The sequence below is a fragment of the Rhinolophus sinicus genome, linkage group LG07 (assembly GCF_036562045.2).
Source record: "Rhinolophus sinicus isolate RSC01 linkage group LG07, ASM3656204v1, whole genome shotgun sequence".
Taxonomy (NCBI): Eukaryota; Metazoa; Chordata; class Mammalia; order Chiroptera; family Rhinolophidae; genus Rhinolophus; species Rhinolophus sinicus.
In genome coordinates, this window is record NC_133757.1 from 960,770 (window position 1) to 975,942 (window position 15,173).

General features: G+C 57.1%; 1 protein-coding gene across 1 annotated transcript; it reads left to right on the forward strand.

Moving 5' to 3' along the window:
* The first annotated feature begins 145 nt into the window (after positions 1-145).
* Positions 146-12,568, forward strand: BNIP3 (BCL2 interacting protein 3). Its single transcript, XM_019728277.2, has 6 exons — positions 146-369; positions 7,968-8,118; positions 8,640-8,724; positions 9,980-10,086; positions 10,171-10,320; positions 11,548-12,568. Exons 1-6 carry the CDS (start codon positions 324-326, stop codon positions 11,588-11,590), a joined length of 582 nt encoding a protein of 193 aa, XP_019583836.1. The 5' UTR covers positions 146-323; the 3' UTR covers positions 11,591-12,568.
* The last annotated feature ends 2,605 nt before the right edge of the window (positions 12,569-15,173 follow it).

The window sequence follows — 15,173 nt, forward strand, 5'->3', positions numbered from 1 at the left end:
GACCTCGCGCACGAGCGATCGGATCGCCAGGCGACGCCTCTGCTCCACCCCGCGCACGCGCCGCACGCGCCGCACGCGCCCCGCGCACCCCACGCCCTGCGCACGCGCAGGCCCCTCCTCGCGGCCAATCGGCGACGCCGCCGCTTATCCGCTGTTTATCTGCGGTGCGTCTGCCGGCGCGCGTCAGTCAGTCGGGGCCCTGGGCTGACGCGGCTGTCATTGTCGGGCCCAGCGCTAGTGCTCCAGCTCCCGCCGTCTCCTTTGCAGCGCCCGGCGCCCCCCGATCCCCGGCCCGGCGGCCGCAGCGCCCTCCTTCCGGCGCCATGTCGCAGAGCGGGACCCCCGGACTGCAGGAGGAGAGCCTGCAGGGTGAGCCTCGCGGGAGCGGCGCGGCGACTGCTGAGCGGAGGCCGTGGGGACGGGGAGGCGCGAGTCGGGCGGGCACAACCTGTCGGGGCCGCTTCTCGGTGGAGGCCGGGCCCCGGGGCGGGCGCCGGCGCCGAGCCTGCGCCTGTGGGCAGCGGCCCCGCGCCCGCTCGGGGGTGGTCTCCGCGCGGCGGGCGGGGGGCTGCTGGCTGCCCGTGGGGCGGGGCCCGGGGCTCGGGACCCGGGGCCTCAGTGCGGACCTGCACGCGGGGCGCCCGGGCGGGTCCCTCTGGGACGTGCGAGGCCCGTGCGGGGACTGCCCGGGGCGCACGGCTGCTCCGCCGCAGGGAGCGGGTCCGCGGTGGCGGCCGCGCTGGCGGCGGGTTTGGCGCGGACGCCTCTTGACCCCGCGAGGAGCCGGAACGCGCCGGCCCCGGGCGGCTGCAGCGCCGCCTTCGAGTCACCCTGGAGCCCGAATAGCTTCTCAGAGGCCGCGTCTCACGTTCTGTGGCTGAGACCGGTCGGTTTTGGGGGCAGGAGCCGCGTTAAGGGTTTGCACGGGCTTGAATAGTGCAGCGTGGAGCCCCGTCCGCGGCGGGGGGCTTGTCTCGGGGGAAGGGCGGGGAGCGGTCACCGGGGTGCGGACAGGCCGCGGCCGCCGGCGGCTCTGGGCCGTGTAACGGACGGGCGGCGTCTGCAAACGCTGCGGGCGGGTGACCAGGCCGCTGCTGAGTCCGCTCGTGCTGGGGGGTCGCTCGGAAACAAAACTGACTCGCGGGTGAAGAGGAGGCGGAGGACCTGCTGGCGTCCGGCGCCGTCGCAGAGCAGCGGCCGGCACTTCTGCCCCGGCCTTGGCGACGCCGGGCCCGCGCGCTCAGGGTCGCTCCGCCTCGTTGCTGGTGGCGGCCTGAGGGCCGCCCTGTGGCCTCGCGTCGGTGGCGCTGCCGCTCCGGCTCCGTCTGGCCGCGCGGGAGGCCCCGCAGTGGGGGGGGAGGAGCCGCGGCGTCACCTTTGCGTCTCTGAGCGCGAGTTCCCCGGGCAGGACGAGCAGGAGCGGGGCTGGGAGGGGACTTCAGACCCGAGCGTGGCTGTAAAATCCGCAACGTTATTCGGGTGCGTTCACTGAGCTGCTGGTGTTTCGTCTTAGCCCTTAAAGCAGCATTTTATTTCTGTTAGGCAAGGCTGAGTGAGCCTAATGCGTTGTGTGACATGTGTTCTAAAAGTACCACCACAGTTTTTTATTAGTTTCAGGTGCACAAAACAATGTGCTAATTAGACATTTACACCCTCCATAAAGTGGTAATAACCCCCCCAGTCTGCTGCCCCCCAACCTACTGCGTCTCTGGCATCGTGTGTAACTTACAATACCATTGACTGTCTTCCCTGTGCTGTAGTTTATGTACGTGTGTGCACACTTATCTATATTTAATTATAGTTGGCATGTAATATTATTCTGCTTCGGCTGCAGGTGTCTGTAGCTCAGTGGTCAGGCATCCACACAGTCCGTGAAGTGTCCCCCCGAGAAGCCCAGCGCCCGTCTGGCACCTCACACCATCTTTACAACACTGCTGATTACATTCCCCAAGCTGTGTTTCGTGTCCCCGTGACTGTGTTGTGACTCCGGGTTTGTACTTTCTGATCCCCTCACTTTCTCCCTCATCCCCACCCACCTCCCATCTAGCAACCACCAGCTTTTTCTTTATATCTCTGAGTCTATTTCTGTTTTGTTTGTTTATTCTGTTGTGTAGAGTCCACATATAAGTGAGATCACATATTTGTCTTTCTCCATCTGACTTACTTCACTTAGCATAGTGATCTCTAGGTTCATCCGTATTGCAAATGGTAAGATTTCATTCTTTTTCATAGCCAAGTACAACCCCATTTTTAAAATCCTGTAATCTCCTTAAATTTTGAAATTGACTGTTTTCTTTGAACTGGATTAAGGAATTAATCTTTTCTGTCTTTTCTCACGCAGGATCCAGGGGGTGTTTTATAAACTCTTGGCCTTACAATCATTCTTTTCCTAATTATCAAACTGCTTCTGACGCTGTATCTCACTGGCTCAGATTTAGCCTCTGGAAGAGTTCTGAGCCCTCCAGAGGGGCTCCCTGACTGACACCCCAAACAGCTGAGTCATTGGCAATGCAAAATCACCAGCTCATGAATTAAAAGACTTGCTTTGTGTTTTGCTTATTCTATAAAAAGATGGTTACACAGGGAGTGGAAACTCATGGTAGGGATTCCTGAGTGTACTAGTGTGTACGTGCTGTCGGGCACTCCACTGGCTCACCGTCCAGCTCCGGCTGGGAGGAGTCAGTCACTGGGCAGCTGCCCCACGAAATATGAGCCGCATGGATTCTGGATTCGCTGGAGCGGGCTTGTCCTCTGTCTGCTCTGTTTTGATTTGGTTCCCTCTTGTTTACCTCACACGACAACTGAGAAAGCTTCGGTAGCCAAACTCACAGACAGCAGTAAACCCTTTCCCCTGTGCTTGTATCTGGCACCAGAATGTTCTCCCCAAGGCGTGAACAGCATAATGGATGTGTTTTCCCCCCTTTCCCTGGTCCATTCTAGTTAGAGCTGTTGACTTGCAAGGTGTTCTGTGCCTTTTTCTTCTTAGCTGCACAACTGCTGACACGCATGTTGTTGTGTCACAGTGTCATGGGAGGGTGCGTGGTTTACTTCCCAGAAGGCCCCCTTCTGAGCAGAACTGCTCGCTCCTGGGTGTGGGCGTCAGTTCAGTCAGTGCTCAGCCCTTTACTCTGAGACGCCCCCACCCCTGTTACTGCTGTGTCTGGGGACAGTGCTCGTCATGGCAACTCCCCACGTGGCAATTCCCCACAGACAAAGGTGTATGGAGAAAAATAATTCATCTTTCCTCTGGAGGGGAACTGTGGTGCTTGCAGTTTGGGAGTATAAAGGGGTTTCAGGCATTAAATCCTAGCCCAACCCCTGCATTTCACAGATTGTCTCAGTGATAACAGTTAAGGAAGAGTCAGGGGCTCCATGCTGAGTGCCAGGGGGATATCGGGAGCATAAGTGACAGAATGCATTAAACAGGACCCCGCCTGGCAAAAGTAAGACACCCAGCTCCTGGTAGGAACCAGGAGCCAGAATTATCTGTTACAAGTCACTTGTGAATGGAGTGTCTTCTCTGAAGCTTTTGCATTCCCCTCCCTCAGCCCTCCCCCCACAGGGAAGAAGCCCTGCGATTGGCCGGTGCTGCCTTTGGGCTTGGCGGCTGCTGGCCTCAGGCCTTCCAAGGATGCCTTGCCTTCTGGGACCGCCCTCCTCCCTGACGCTGCTCCCAGTCTTACAGCTGCTTTGTTCCCATGTCATTTCCCTGGCCAGCTGGCTTCAGCCCTGGCCCACCCAACATTGCCATTGTAGCCTTTCCAGAATCTATTTCTGGAGTCCGTCCCAGCACTCCACGTAAGGATATTCAGAGCGGTGGGCCAGGCTCCTGGGGAACAGAGTAAAAGCACCTCAGGTGAGTCTCCATAGTCACAGTTGGGATCTGCTACCTCAGACTGGGGTGTGGGTGGCCTTTGGGGCTCTGTGGGTTGCACCTGGGTATGTCGAAGGCAGTGTGGCCAGGCCAGCCTGGAGTCTTGCAGAAGGCAGGGACTGTGGTGGCACTTGGGTACGCCCATCTACCTTGTCCTGAGGCTGGGATTGACTTGCTGTGTGTGAGCCAGGCACCTGACAGTGGGTGTGGGGGAGAGGAGGCGGGACCAGGCCTCGCCGCCCGCCCTCAGCAGCGCCCTCTGTTTTCTTCTGAGGCCTCATGATACCAGTTACTGGGCAGGTGATCTGTGCTTCTGAAGCAGCCCTCATCCCATCTTCCTTGCTTAAAAAGATGAGTGACCTTAATAATTGCAGGATGTGAGTGGGTTAACAGCACACATTTTCTTTTTTCCAGGAAGAATGTTATCCCGCTTGTTGCAAGTTAATAATAAAACGCTTGCCCTTTAGTAAATCATTCCTGGGAATACAGCTTTTGGGCCCAAAGCTTTGCTGCAGACAGTCCAGAATGGGATTTTTCTTCTTTCTCAATGATGCTTAGGACTTCCTATGAGATGCTTCTAAAAAGCACGTGCATACTTGTGTCCATGGAGTCCTGAGTTGGCCCGTGACATAATGAAACACGTGTGTACACCTGAAACCAGTATGTCTTGTGTCAACACTGTATCTCAGTTAAAACAATTAGTGTGTGCTGGCACTGCTCTAACACCCCTGGGATCGCTCCAGTGGCAGTAGTGCCTTTGTTATGCATGGAACCCCTTCTGTAGGGAACCCTCAAGGAGGCTCTGCCGAGCTCTGATGGGGGTGGGGAAGAGCCCCCTGTGATCAGAGGGTGGGAACCCAGCACCCAGCCCCTGCAGGGAGGGACGGCTGGAGGTTGGGTTATGAAAACTTTGAACAGCTAGGTTGGAGACAGCTGGGTTGGTGAACACAGAGGGCGGTGCCCAGGTCAGGGCGCAGGGAAGCTCTGCCCCCGTGCCCCAGACCAGTGCCCTGTGCGTCTCTTCCACTTGGCTCTTCCTGAGTTGTGTTCTGTCTAATAAATGGGTAAACACAGTGTTTTCCTGAGTGCTGTGAGTTGTGCTGGTGAGTTAACTGGACCTGGGGTGGGGTGGGGTGTTGGAAGGAGCCTTGAATTGTGGTCTGCCAGGCAGAATGTGGCTGACGTCTGATGTGGAGACAGTGTTGGCACTAAGCCCTCCAACCTGGGGGACCTGACTGCAGCGCCAGGTAGTGGCACCACTGAACTGAATTGTGGGGCAGCTCGGTGGTGTTGGAGAGTTGGTTTTTGCCGTCGAAACCCCCACATGTGTTGTCAGAAGTGGAATCAAAAAAGCAGCACCTGCCTCGAGCTCCGCTTATGTCAGACACTGAGTAGCACTGGAGCTTGGCCGGGTATTGAGCCAGGCCCAGAATCTGGATAACAGGTTGAATCGAGAAAAACGGAACTGGGCCCAGCGTGGGGCCCATGCTCTGTTCCATGCCAGGGGGCCCGAGCTGCCTTGCCAGCTGGCTGAGTGTGACTGTGAGTCCAGGGAAGGAAAGGGGGCTAGAGTTTTAATGCCGATGCCTCAGGGTGCGGACGGGCAGAGGACTTGGAAGGTGGTCGGCAGCCTGGTGGACGTGGTCAGTCAGTGAGCGGGCTCCGGAATGCTGGTGCGGCGGGGTCCGAGCTCGAGGCCGGCTCAGGGGCCTGGTTCCAGGACCACCTCCTTCCCTGTGTTCGTGAGGCACTTGTGCGGACCAGCTTGACAGGAAGCGACCTGAGAGGCTAAAGAGAAAAGGCATGCGTTATTCCGACACCATGTGTGGTCATTTCGTCAGCAGCTAACTGGAGGCTGCTATCCAGGCCGCAGCTTCTCGTCTATTCGTGCGCCCGTGATCGCTTGCTTCTCACTGACGATGTGTCCTGCAGCTTTTTGAGCACTAGGCCAGGACTGGCAGATCTGCCTGCTGTGTCAGGGAGCAGCCACCGGTGCTTCAGCAGGCGGTGATGGCCGCGGGCTCCGATGAACGGGCGCCGCCCCAACCTGTGTGGCGTCCTTGGTGCCATGTTGGTTTAAGGACAGAGTGGCAGCTCTGGGTGACAATGACTGTAAAAAGTGAGAGCGAGTGTAACCCAGTTCATTGGGTTTCCAGGCCCCTGCAGCCTGCCTCCCAGCTCCCTCCGCACCCGCCCTCCTTGTGCCACCAGGGTGATCTTGGAGCAGGAGGTACCCTGGAGAGACACAGGCTTCCGCATAAAGTAGAAAACTGTCCTGGGCCCAACATAGGCCTGTGTGTGCTGCCAGCTCGGTTTCTGACCAAGCAGCATGGCCGAGGGAGAAGCAGAGGCAGTCTCGTCAGTGAGTGGAAAAGCCAGACCTGTTTCAGGTTCCACCTACACGTGAAATCCAGGCTCACTGAACCTGGGTCGTCATGAGTGAAAACAATACAGCTTTTTGGAAATAATACAGTAGAGTATCTTCGTGGCCTCAGATTAGGAAGAGACTGGAAATGTGACTGAATTAGAATCAGGAGTTTGTGCTCATCAGGAGACGTTAAGGGTGAAAAGAGAAGCCATGGTGAGAGAGACCTGCAACACTCCCATGAGGAAAGGCTCGTATCTGGAATATTGAGCTTCTGCAGACAGAAGGAAAGAGTACGAGATTTTTGCTATGCACATGGCCAGTAAGCATGAAAAATGTTCAGCCTCAGTAGAAATCAGAGAAATGCACCACAGGCCACACACCACAGAATGGCTGAGTTTGAGGACTGACGGTCCCGAGTGGGAAGCTCCTTCGGGTGGTGGTGGTGGTCCTGCTGCCTGTTACCCCCATGGCCCCCCCAGGTGGGGCTGCAGAGGTGAGAGCACATGGGTGGACGGACGGATGGAGAGAGAGGGAGGCGCTGTTCACAGCCGCCCGCCTGGAAGCCAGCTGCACGTCCAGCTGGGCAGACAGTGGCGTGGCCACACCGTGGGCTCCTGGACGCAGCAGCAGAGCACGCCTGCCCACAGCCCAGTGCACACTAGCTGGCCCCTCGGTGCAACCCCAGGAGCCCTCCCTGCTTTTGCCCTCAGGCCTGTGGGTATCTCAGCCGCAGCCACGCGGGGCCTTCTCTGTGTCCGGGGTTCTTCTGTCCTCGTGTGGGATGGGCCACAGTGGTTTCCATCCCCCCAGACACCTGCGCAGGGGCAAGACCAACAGCCCTGGCCATCCTGCACCGCCTGGCATGGCCCTGTGTCGGGCTGTCTGTCACTCAGGCTGCTGCCTCTGCGGGCTCCCTCTGCAGGGCTCAGCCCAGCCCCTGCCCGGTGCACAGCTGCCCGCAGTGCGTGCCCAGCTGTTGCGTGGCGTGGGCTTATCCAGTGACCTCCAGGTGCTGGGTCTTCAGGGATAGATCCCGGCTTGGAGCAGTGGCTTTACGTGTGGGCTTCCTGGTCAGTGGGGATGGCAGCTGCTTTGGCGTTACGTGGTGGTAAGTAGGTGTCCTGGTGCTAAGAAGACAGTTCTCTAAATCTGTAACATGTACCTGGGTGAAATAAATTTGTTCAGAATATATAACAGACGTCAAGTTTCATCCATGTAAGAAAGAATGTGGAGCCGACTTCCGTAGATTGGGCTGAATGCACGCCGGGTGTGGCCTGCTGTGCCGAGTCGGGTGTCGTCAGAAATGGCCGTGCTTGTGCTCAGAATAGATTCATCTGGCTGCTGGTGTCGTGAATCCAGAGCAGCCGTCACGACGTTTGTCAGGTCTCGGGGTCGGGATGTGCACAGATAGGTAGTAAAAGCTACTTTACACCTTAAAATCTTCTGAGTCCTGTGGGCTTTGCTTGACACCCCTTTTCTTCTCATAGTTCAGCGCAGAGAGCATTGTGGTCAGCTGGACTTGCTGACGACAGTCGACTCCACCGATGGGCCTCGGCCTCGGGCTGGCGGGGGCCAGACCAGTGTGGGAGCTGGAAAGGGAAAGGGCGCGGCTGGGGCCTGGGGCTCAGGAGACAGCTGGTGTGTCCCTGCGCTTCTGCCTCTCGGAGTGGACCACATGCAAAGTGGGTAGAAACTTCCAAACGTGCCCTTGTTTTGTCCCGCCAGGCTCCTGGGTGGAGCTGCACTTTAGCAGCAATGGGAATGGGAGCAGTGTCCCAGCCTCAGTTTCGATTTACAACGGTGACATGGAAAAAATCCTGCTGGATGCCCAGCACGAATCCGGACGGAGCAGCTCCAAGAGTTCTCACTGTGACAGGTGGGTGCACACGTGCCGTGGGCTCCACTGCTGCTGTGCAGGGAGGCCGGCGGGCACAGCTCACGTCCGGGGACGCTCGCCTTGGCTGCCCGCCTGCTTAGGCCCGGCCCTTGTCCTCTGGTGGGAGGAGGGACTGTGCCCCAGCGGGGGCGGCACCGGGCCTCCCGTGTTTCTGCCCCGTTGCCGTGACTAGCTTTGTCAGGCCGCTTGTCGTGAGTCACTGTCCTCGGCTCGGCCAGTGAACCAAGGTCCCATAGCTGAGTCTGAGATTGAAGGTCAGCTGCAACAGGCCACAGCCAGGGGTGACAAAGCCCACTCCCTCTGGCTGTCCCATGTCCTCCCCAGGACTGGCTAGCGGACACCTATCGAGCTTAGCTGCAAAGATGGAGGACAAGTCTGGGCCTGGCTCCGGGTAGAAGGGACGCTGCGGGTGCTGGCAGGAGGCCCCGCCACTGGGCGTCCCCTCCCTGTGGGAAGAATGTTAACATGATGCTCTGTTTCCCATTCTCATCGTTCCCCAGCCCCCCTCGCTCACAGACCCCACAGGATATTAACAGAGCGTCGGAAACAGACAGCCACAGCATTGGAGAGAAAAACAGCTCCCAGGTAAGGCCCCCGGGAGGCACAGGCGGGCAGTCGGGTCTGTCTGTACATCACTGAGGAGAGCAGAGTCTGGCTATTAGGGTGTCCCTTGCCTTTTCAAAAACGATGTGGGGTGAGGGCATCCCCCACGCTGGGGCTCAGGGAGGACACGTGGCGGGCCCTCCGCCCCCCGTGCCTGTAGCCTGGGGAGGGCGCGCGTGGCCAGTGGGAAGGGTAGCAGGAGCCATTAGTGGTGGTCTCTGTCTTCTTGGCGGTAGGTCGGGCACGCGTGCCGGCCATTGTGGGCTGTCCACCCTGGCACTTGCCTCCCAGAGCACTGTCAGGCCTGCTGAGGCTGCCGGGTGGTTCAGTGAGGAGCTAACGGGCTGCTCACTTTTCTACGTGTCCTCAATGTCAGGCGCTGGGCGTGGTTGGGAGGAGGCCCAAGTCTGAGAGCAGGTGAGGTGAGGGCAGGTCCCGTGCCCCTGCTTGGCGCTGGCCGGCAGAGCTGACCCTGAGCAAGGCTGCCACTCAGGAAGTGCTTCCGGGGTGCTTTTAGCAACCGCAGCGCCACCGCTCTGTGGCCACCACCGCCAGTCCTGTCCTCACAGGCTGCTGTGTTCTCAGCAAGGGCAGGCGGGTCGTGGTCCTCAGGCTTTGTGGGGAAGCCAGAGGCGTCCAGAACTCAGCAGGGGCCCAGGTGGCCTGCCCCAGGCACTCGGGGCCCATGGCCAGCTTTGGGTGGTGTTGCTACTGCATTCTGGAGTATTTCCCAAATGTTCTACAATTTATTTTCTTATTTTAAGAAGGAATTTTATGCTCAGGTACAGAAATTTTAAATGTAGAAAAGTAGAGAAAAGCCCTGTAATTCTACTTTTGCAAGTCCTGTCTAATTAGCGTGTTCACGTCCTTAATGTGGCAGGCGGTGGGGGTGTACGGAAGGGTCTGGCTCCCCTCCCTCTGCGCCAGGAGCTGGCGGCTTCTGAGCTTGTGGGCTGCACAGCGGCCACTGGCCTCGCCGCACTGGTGGTGCTTCATTGTCTTCGGCTCCAGCCAGCACCTTGGTGCACGTCTTTGTCCTTCTTGGCAAGGCTTCCGCGGGACGGTGTTTGCAGCTCTCAGTGCCACTGGGGTCACAGTCGGGACTCTCACAGGTGGTCCGCCTGTCTCTTAGGGGAGCGAGTGGCTGCAGCCCCCACCCGCCGACCTGCTGCTGAGTGGGAGGTGGTGCTGGTGGTGTGGGTTCCACATGCTCACGTGTTGCAACACTTTGTCTTAGTCGGAGGAAGATTACATTGAGAGAAGGAAAGAAGTGGAAAGCATCTTAAAGAAAAACTCAGACTGGATATGGGATTGGTCAAGCCGGCCGGAAAATGTACCCCCCAAGTGAGTCCGTTTTCAGTGTCATGTAACGTCCCGTGTCACCGTGGAGCAGGCTGGCGCCCTAACCCGCCCCCTCCTCCCCTGCAGGGCGTTCCTGTTCAAGCACCCGAAGCGCACAGCCACCCTCAGCATGAGGAACACGAGTGTCATGAAGAAGGGGGGCGTGTTCTCGGCCGAGTTTCTCAAAGTCTTCCTGCCGTCCCTGCTGCTCTCGCACCTGCTGGCCATCGGCTTGGGGTAAGTGGCCCGTGGTCGCGGGGCCGAGGCTGCCAGTGTATGCTCTGAACCAGCCTCCATGATGCAGAGCCGTGTGGGCTCCCAGCACCTCCTGCAGTCCCCTCGGCAGTGACACGGAAGCCAGGCCCTCAGCTTGGGGCTTCTCGCCCTGACGATGCAGAAAGCACAAGCGCTCTGGATCCTGGAGGCCTGTCCCCAACAGTGCCGAGGGGCCCCGGGCGGGCATAATGCTTGGAGCCAGAGTTGTCCTTCTTGGCTCAGTCCCAGCCTTGGGGTGGGGCTGGGGGTGGGGGTGGAGTCCTGCTGGGTGACAGTATTCTGCGGCCATAGCTTCCTGGATGGACCGGGTTGTCAGCATGGGCTCATGCCTCAGGCTGGTGCCATGTGGCTGGAGGGATACAGGATTTCAGAGCCCCGTGGCACTGTCACCCGTTCCCAGTTTCCCTGAGCCTTGGGGTAGAGGGCACCCGGTCTGTCCTGAATCTCTGAGCAATGGAAGCTTGTGGGTCTCGCAAGGTTTTGTCCAGTCAGGTAGCTGTGCAGGAAGTGAGAGGGGTTCCTTTCCCTGACCTCCAAACCCCAGAGCAGTTCTGACTGCCTGTGGGAGTGGTTTCCTGGCTGGGCCCCCGGCTCCTGGGTGCATAATGGCCTCTGGGGTGTTTATAGACGGTGATTCCGACAGCTCTTCCAGAGCCAGCATGTCAGGGCCTGAGGCATGGGGCCTTCCTTTAGGGTGGCCTTCTGCAGCCAGCTCCCATGTGGGGGCAACCCTATGTCCTGGGCGGGTTCCACCCCAACCCCTGTGGGCTCCCCGGCAGGGCCAGACTGAGACCCGCCCTCCGGTTCATTGGGGAGGCCCCGCAGCAGGTGTTCACCGTCGCCAGGGGCCTGCTGGAGTCACATCCTCCGTCCTCACCTGGCCTCCGAGGCTGGTGGTCATTACTGCCTGCAGTGCCACTCACCTGCCCTGCAGTGTGTGGTTAGATCAGTTTAAACATCGAAAGGCTGTTGCATTGTTTCCTTGTAGAGAAGACATGGGGTGCGTTGTGTCCCCCTTTGTCTGAGGGTTGGGTTGCGTGCACTGTGTGAGCACGTGTGGTGACACCCAATGGGAAGGGCCCTTGGCGAGAGTGCACATGGTTCATCAGCCGTGTCCATGGGCCTCCCTGGCGTCACGATGACCAGAGTGTGAGGCCCACCCTCACAGCCGCTGCTTTTCCTGTTTAGGATCTACGTGGGCCGGCGCCTGGCCGCTTCCAGCACCTTCTGATGCAGACTGGGGACCGGCCTCGGCAGGCGCCCGCAGCACCACCACCGGGTGCCGTCTCGGTCCTTGGTGGCTGCACCGCTTGTTCATTTGTTCTGTAAATGCTGCGTCCCCAATTTAGTGAGAAGAAGGCTAGACGCTGAGCCACACTAACCTGTAATCCATACCGATGGGATCAATCAGTAAGCATGTCACAGGAATAGCCACTCAGCCACCTGGGGTCACTTTCCTTTGGACACCATAGATACCTGAGCATCCGTAATTTAACATGCTAGTTATGATGGAGCATTTTAACACATTATCTGTAACCTTACTTTGGTTAAAACACTTCGTATCTCGAAAGCACGAGTAACGTTGATGTTAAAATGACCACATGAAGGGTTTATCCCACATAAATATTGTGGCCTTATATTCACACGCGAGTAGGAAATGCCATGAGTAGGTGCAGGTTGTCTGCGGAAGCCTAGTCTCCTGCCAGTTGTCCTTGGTTGATAACAAGTGCAGCCCTGGTACCATATAGGCTCCCGGGACCGTGCAGACACTGGCCTGCCGGCTGCTGCAGGCTGACTGACGACCGGTTGTGACCACCTCGGACGCGTGTAGGACACCTGCTAAGTACCTCCCTTGCTTCCCACTCTAGATGCTGAATTGCGGCTTGTCTGTGTTCAATTTTTGTGTGCTCTTAGAATCAGCTTCATTCTAAGCAAATCTGTGTTTACTTTAAAAGACTGGAAATAGGAAAACAATAAATCTTCGCCAAATCCTTTAGAGGTTTCTGTATTTGCATACGGTTTCAAATGAAATGCCATAAAAGCTTTTTGATTAAACCAGGCCTGTTCCCTGTCGGGTGTTTTCTCTACCGCATGATTGTTTAAAGGTGGCCCCTTTGATATACTGTTTATATGCCATTGTGTAGTGTTTCACTTTTCCACACTAAATTCAGTTGTGTTAAAATAAATGGAACGTTTTAATTTTTAAAAATCTTTGTTATATTGAATCGATTACCTTGGGAGGGGTCGACTGTACACACAGCCCTTTCATTTGAGGACAGCTAGTGGAATGGCCCCCCGATTCTTTCTGCAGTGCATCCTCTAAAAAAGGAAGTCTGTGACGTCACATTCTGGCCACACGAATCCCCTTTCGTTTTACAGCAAGTGTGTTTGTCTTCCATGGGAAACAGAAGGGTTTGTTCCTCTGCTCTGTCTAGAGTGTTACGACACGGGGGCTGCACTCAGCATGTCTGAGCAAGGCCAGTGCCCTTGGAATTAGCACCCCGTAAAGGGAGCTCAGTGAGTCCTACCTCCCTAGGAACCATCACTCGGGCGATTGGGCCCTGTCGCCAAGGGCATTTACTAACAGCTGAGCTCCTAATGAAACGGACTTAAGCTGTTACATAAGTGAGACTGGGGATTGGGGTTTCTAGAGGCTTCTTCCGTCACACTGCGTCAATACAGTGGACATTTTACCTAAAATGACTTATTTCAAATGTGTATATACGTTTGTATAGTTACTTTTCAGGTTAGTATCTTTCAGTGCAGTAACTGAGCTTTTGCAAATAGACCTCCTTTCTACTGTTAATACAAATAACACTATTCATCTTATCCATTGAGTAACAAGTACACAATACAAAAAGCACAATCCAAACGGTTTTAGATTTAAAAAATGAAAACACTTGACTGTACTTTTAAAGGCAGTTTCCTGAGCCAGACATTTGCACTAACCAGGGTCTGAGTGTATAGACTATGTGACACTTGCATGTCGCCAGAAGAGAAGCAGATGGGAGCAGCTCTCTGGAGGTAACGGGGCGGTTTCTAAGAATGACACCTGCACATCCGCCATTCCTAGAAAACACTGCTGGGAATTTACCCTGAACGCAAACCTCTAAACATGAGAAAGTGTAAATGCACAAGGATCTAACCAAACAGGAGTAACATGAAGTGTAAACGTCTGCAGCTGAAGCTCCCGTACAGGGGGCTGGGCGGTGGGCGGTGGGCGTGGTGCTCCCCAGTGGGGCACAGCGCAGCGGAGTGATTTCCACGATCCACTGTCAAGTAAAGGTATCTGTGTGTCTGCAACAGATAAGAAATAGTGACAGGCACTTATAACAGCCCAGCCCTGCCACGTCACCGTGAGGCGCTGGGTTCCTGCCCTGGCTTTGGAGCAGCCCAGCCAGCAGTGGGACGAAGAGCTGCTAGGCCACTGAAACACATTAAGTCCCCTCCCTGGTATGCACCAAGCACTCCGTGAGGGCGTGAAACCACCCAGTGCAGGGGTCCACCTGGGAAGGATGGGCCATCTTGTGGGCGGGCCATCTCTGATGCAGACCCTCTGGTGTCAGGTGACCTGCCCCAGTTGACACCACTGGGAGGAGAGACGAGATGAGCCCACTGAGCCCAGACTGTAGACTGGTGAACCAAATGGTGTTTGAGGAAAGAAAATAGAACACACGGTTTGCCACTGATGATGCAGAAAGCCAAGAAAATGTACATGTACCTGCTCATCTGTGCAAAAAAGCTCGGTGTGAATAGGCCAGAAAGGAAGATGGGCCATAGACAGGAGTGGGCGGGGACGGGCAGGGGTGGGCGCGGACGGGCGGGGACGGGCAGGGGTGGGCGCGGACGGGCAGGGGTGGGCGCGGACGGGCAGGGGTGGGTGCGGACGGGCAGGGGTGGGCGCGGACGGGCAGGGGTGGGCGCGGACGGGCAGGGGTGAGCAGACCCAAGGCGGTAGGAGAAACTTGGGCGTAACTTAGAGCCACAGCACTGCTGCACTTCCTGCCTCAGTCAGTAATGAAAACCAATGTGGGGGGAAGACACAGGGGTCTGACGTACAACGAGAAGCCACGTGACAGGTGGGGAAGGAAGGCCTAACCTGAAGGGCTGGATCACAGCGGACAGCACCGCGCTCCTGCTGGGAGAGGTGACGTCCGTCAGGTACAGGCGAGGGTCCAGAAGCTGCTGCATGTACCACTGCTGAGCACAAACACGTCACGGACTAGGAAGCAGGTCTCAGTGGCGGGCACGGTGCAGGGGAGGCTGGGTGTACACTAGAAGTATGTTAACTCGGCTCGAAGGACACGCAGAAACCCATCAAATGTGTGGGAGCGCACAAGTGTGTCCAGCTCGGTTCAGTGACACCTCAGCAGCAAGGAGCTGGCAACACTTGGTGATGGTTCCGAATACCATTCTCCAGGAACCCAGAGCTCCTTGGAGAAGGGGATTCCGGGGCAAGGTGAGTGGGACCTTCAAGGATGTGCTCAAAAGATGATGGCATATTGAAAGGACCTCCACGGGAGCCGACTTGCAGGAACTCAGTGACAAAGTCACGATGACCTGTAGGCCAAGGCAGCACCCACAGGCCACCGATGGACCCCGATAACTGAGTCAGTGGGGAGAGGCCCGCCAACAGACGAGTCACCACCATCAAGCAAACACAACTGCCGTGTCACAGCGGAGGAAGTTCATGGCGGAAGGTATGAGGATGAAGAGTGGGTTCACTGTCCCCGCCAAAGTCGTTACAAAAAGCAAACTCGCCACCTCACAGTGAGGTGGCCTGGCGACACCATCGACCTCCTGACAATGCGCGG

Coding starts and splice junctions, on each gene's coding strand:
- BNIP3 (XM_019728277.2), top strand. CDS start 324: ATGTCGCAGAGCGGGACCCCCGGACTGCAGGAGGAGAGCCTGCAGG. Junction 8,119..8,639: donor AAGAGTTCTCACTGTGACAG/GTGGGTGCACAC, acceptor ATCGTTCCCCAG/CCCCCCTCGCTCACAGACCC. Junction 10,321..11,547: donor CTGCTGGCCATCGGCTTGGG/GTAAGTGGCCCG, acceptor TTTCCTGTTTAG/GATCTACGTGGGCCGGCGCC.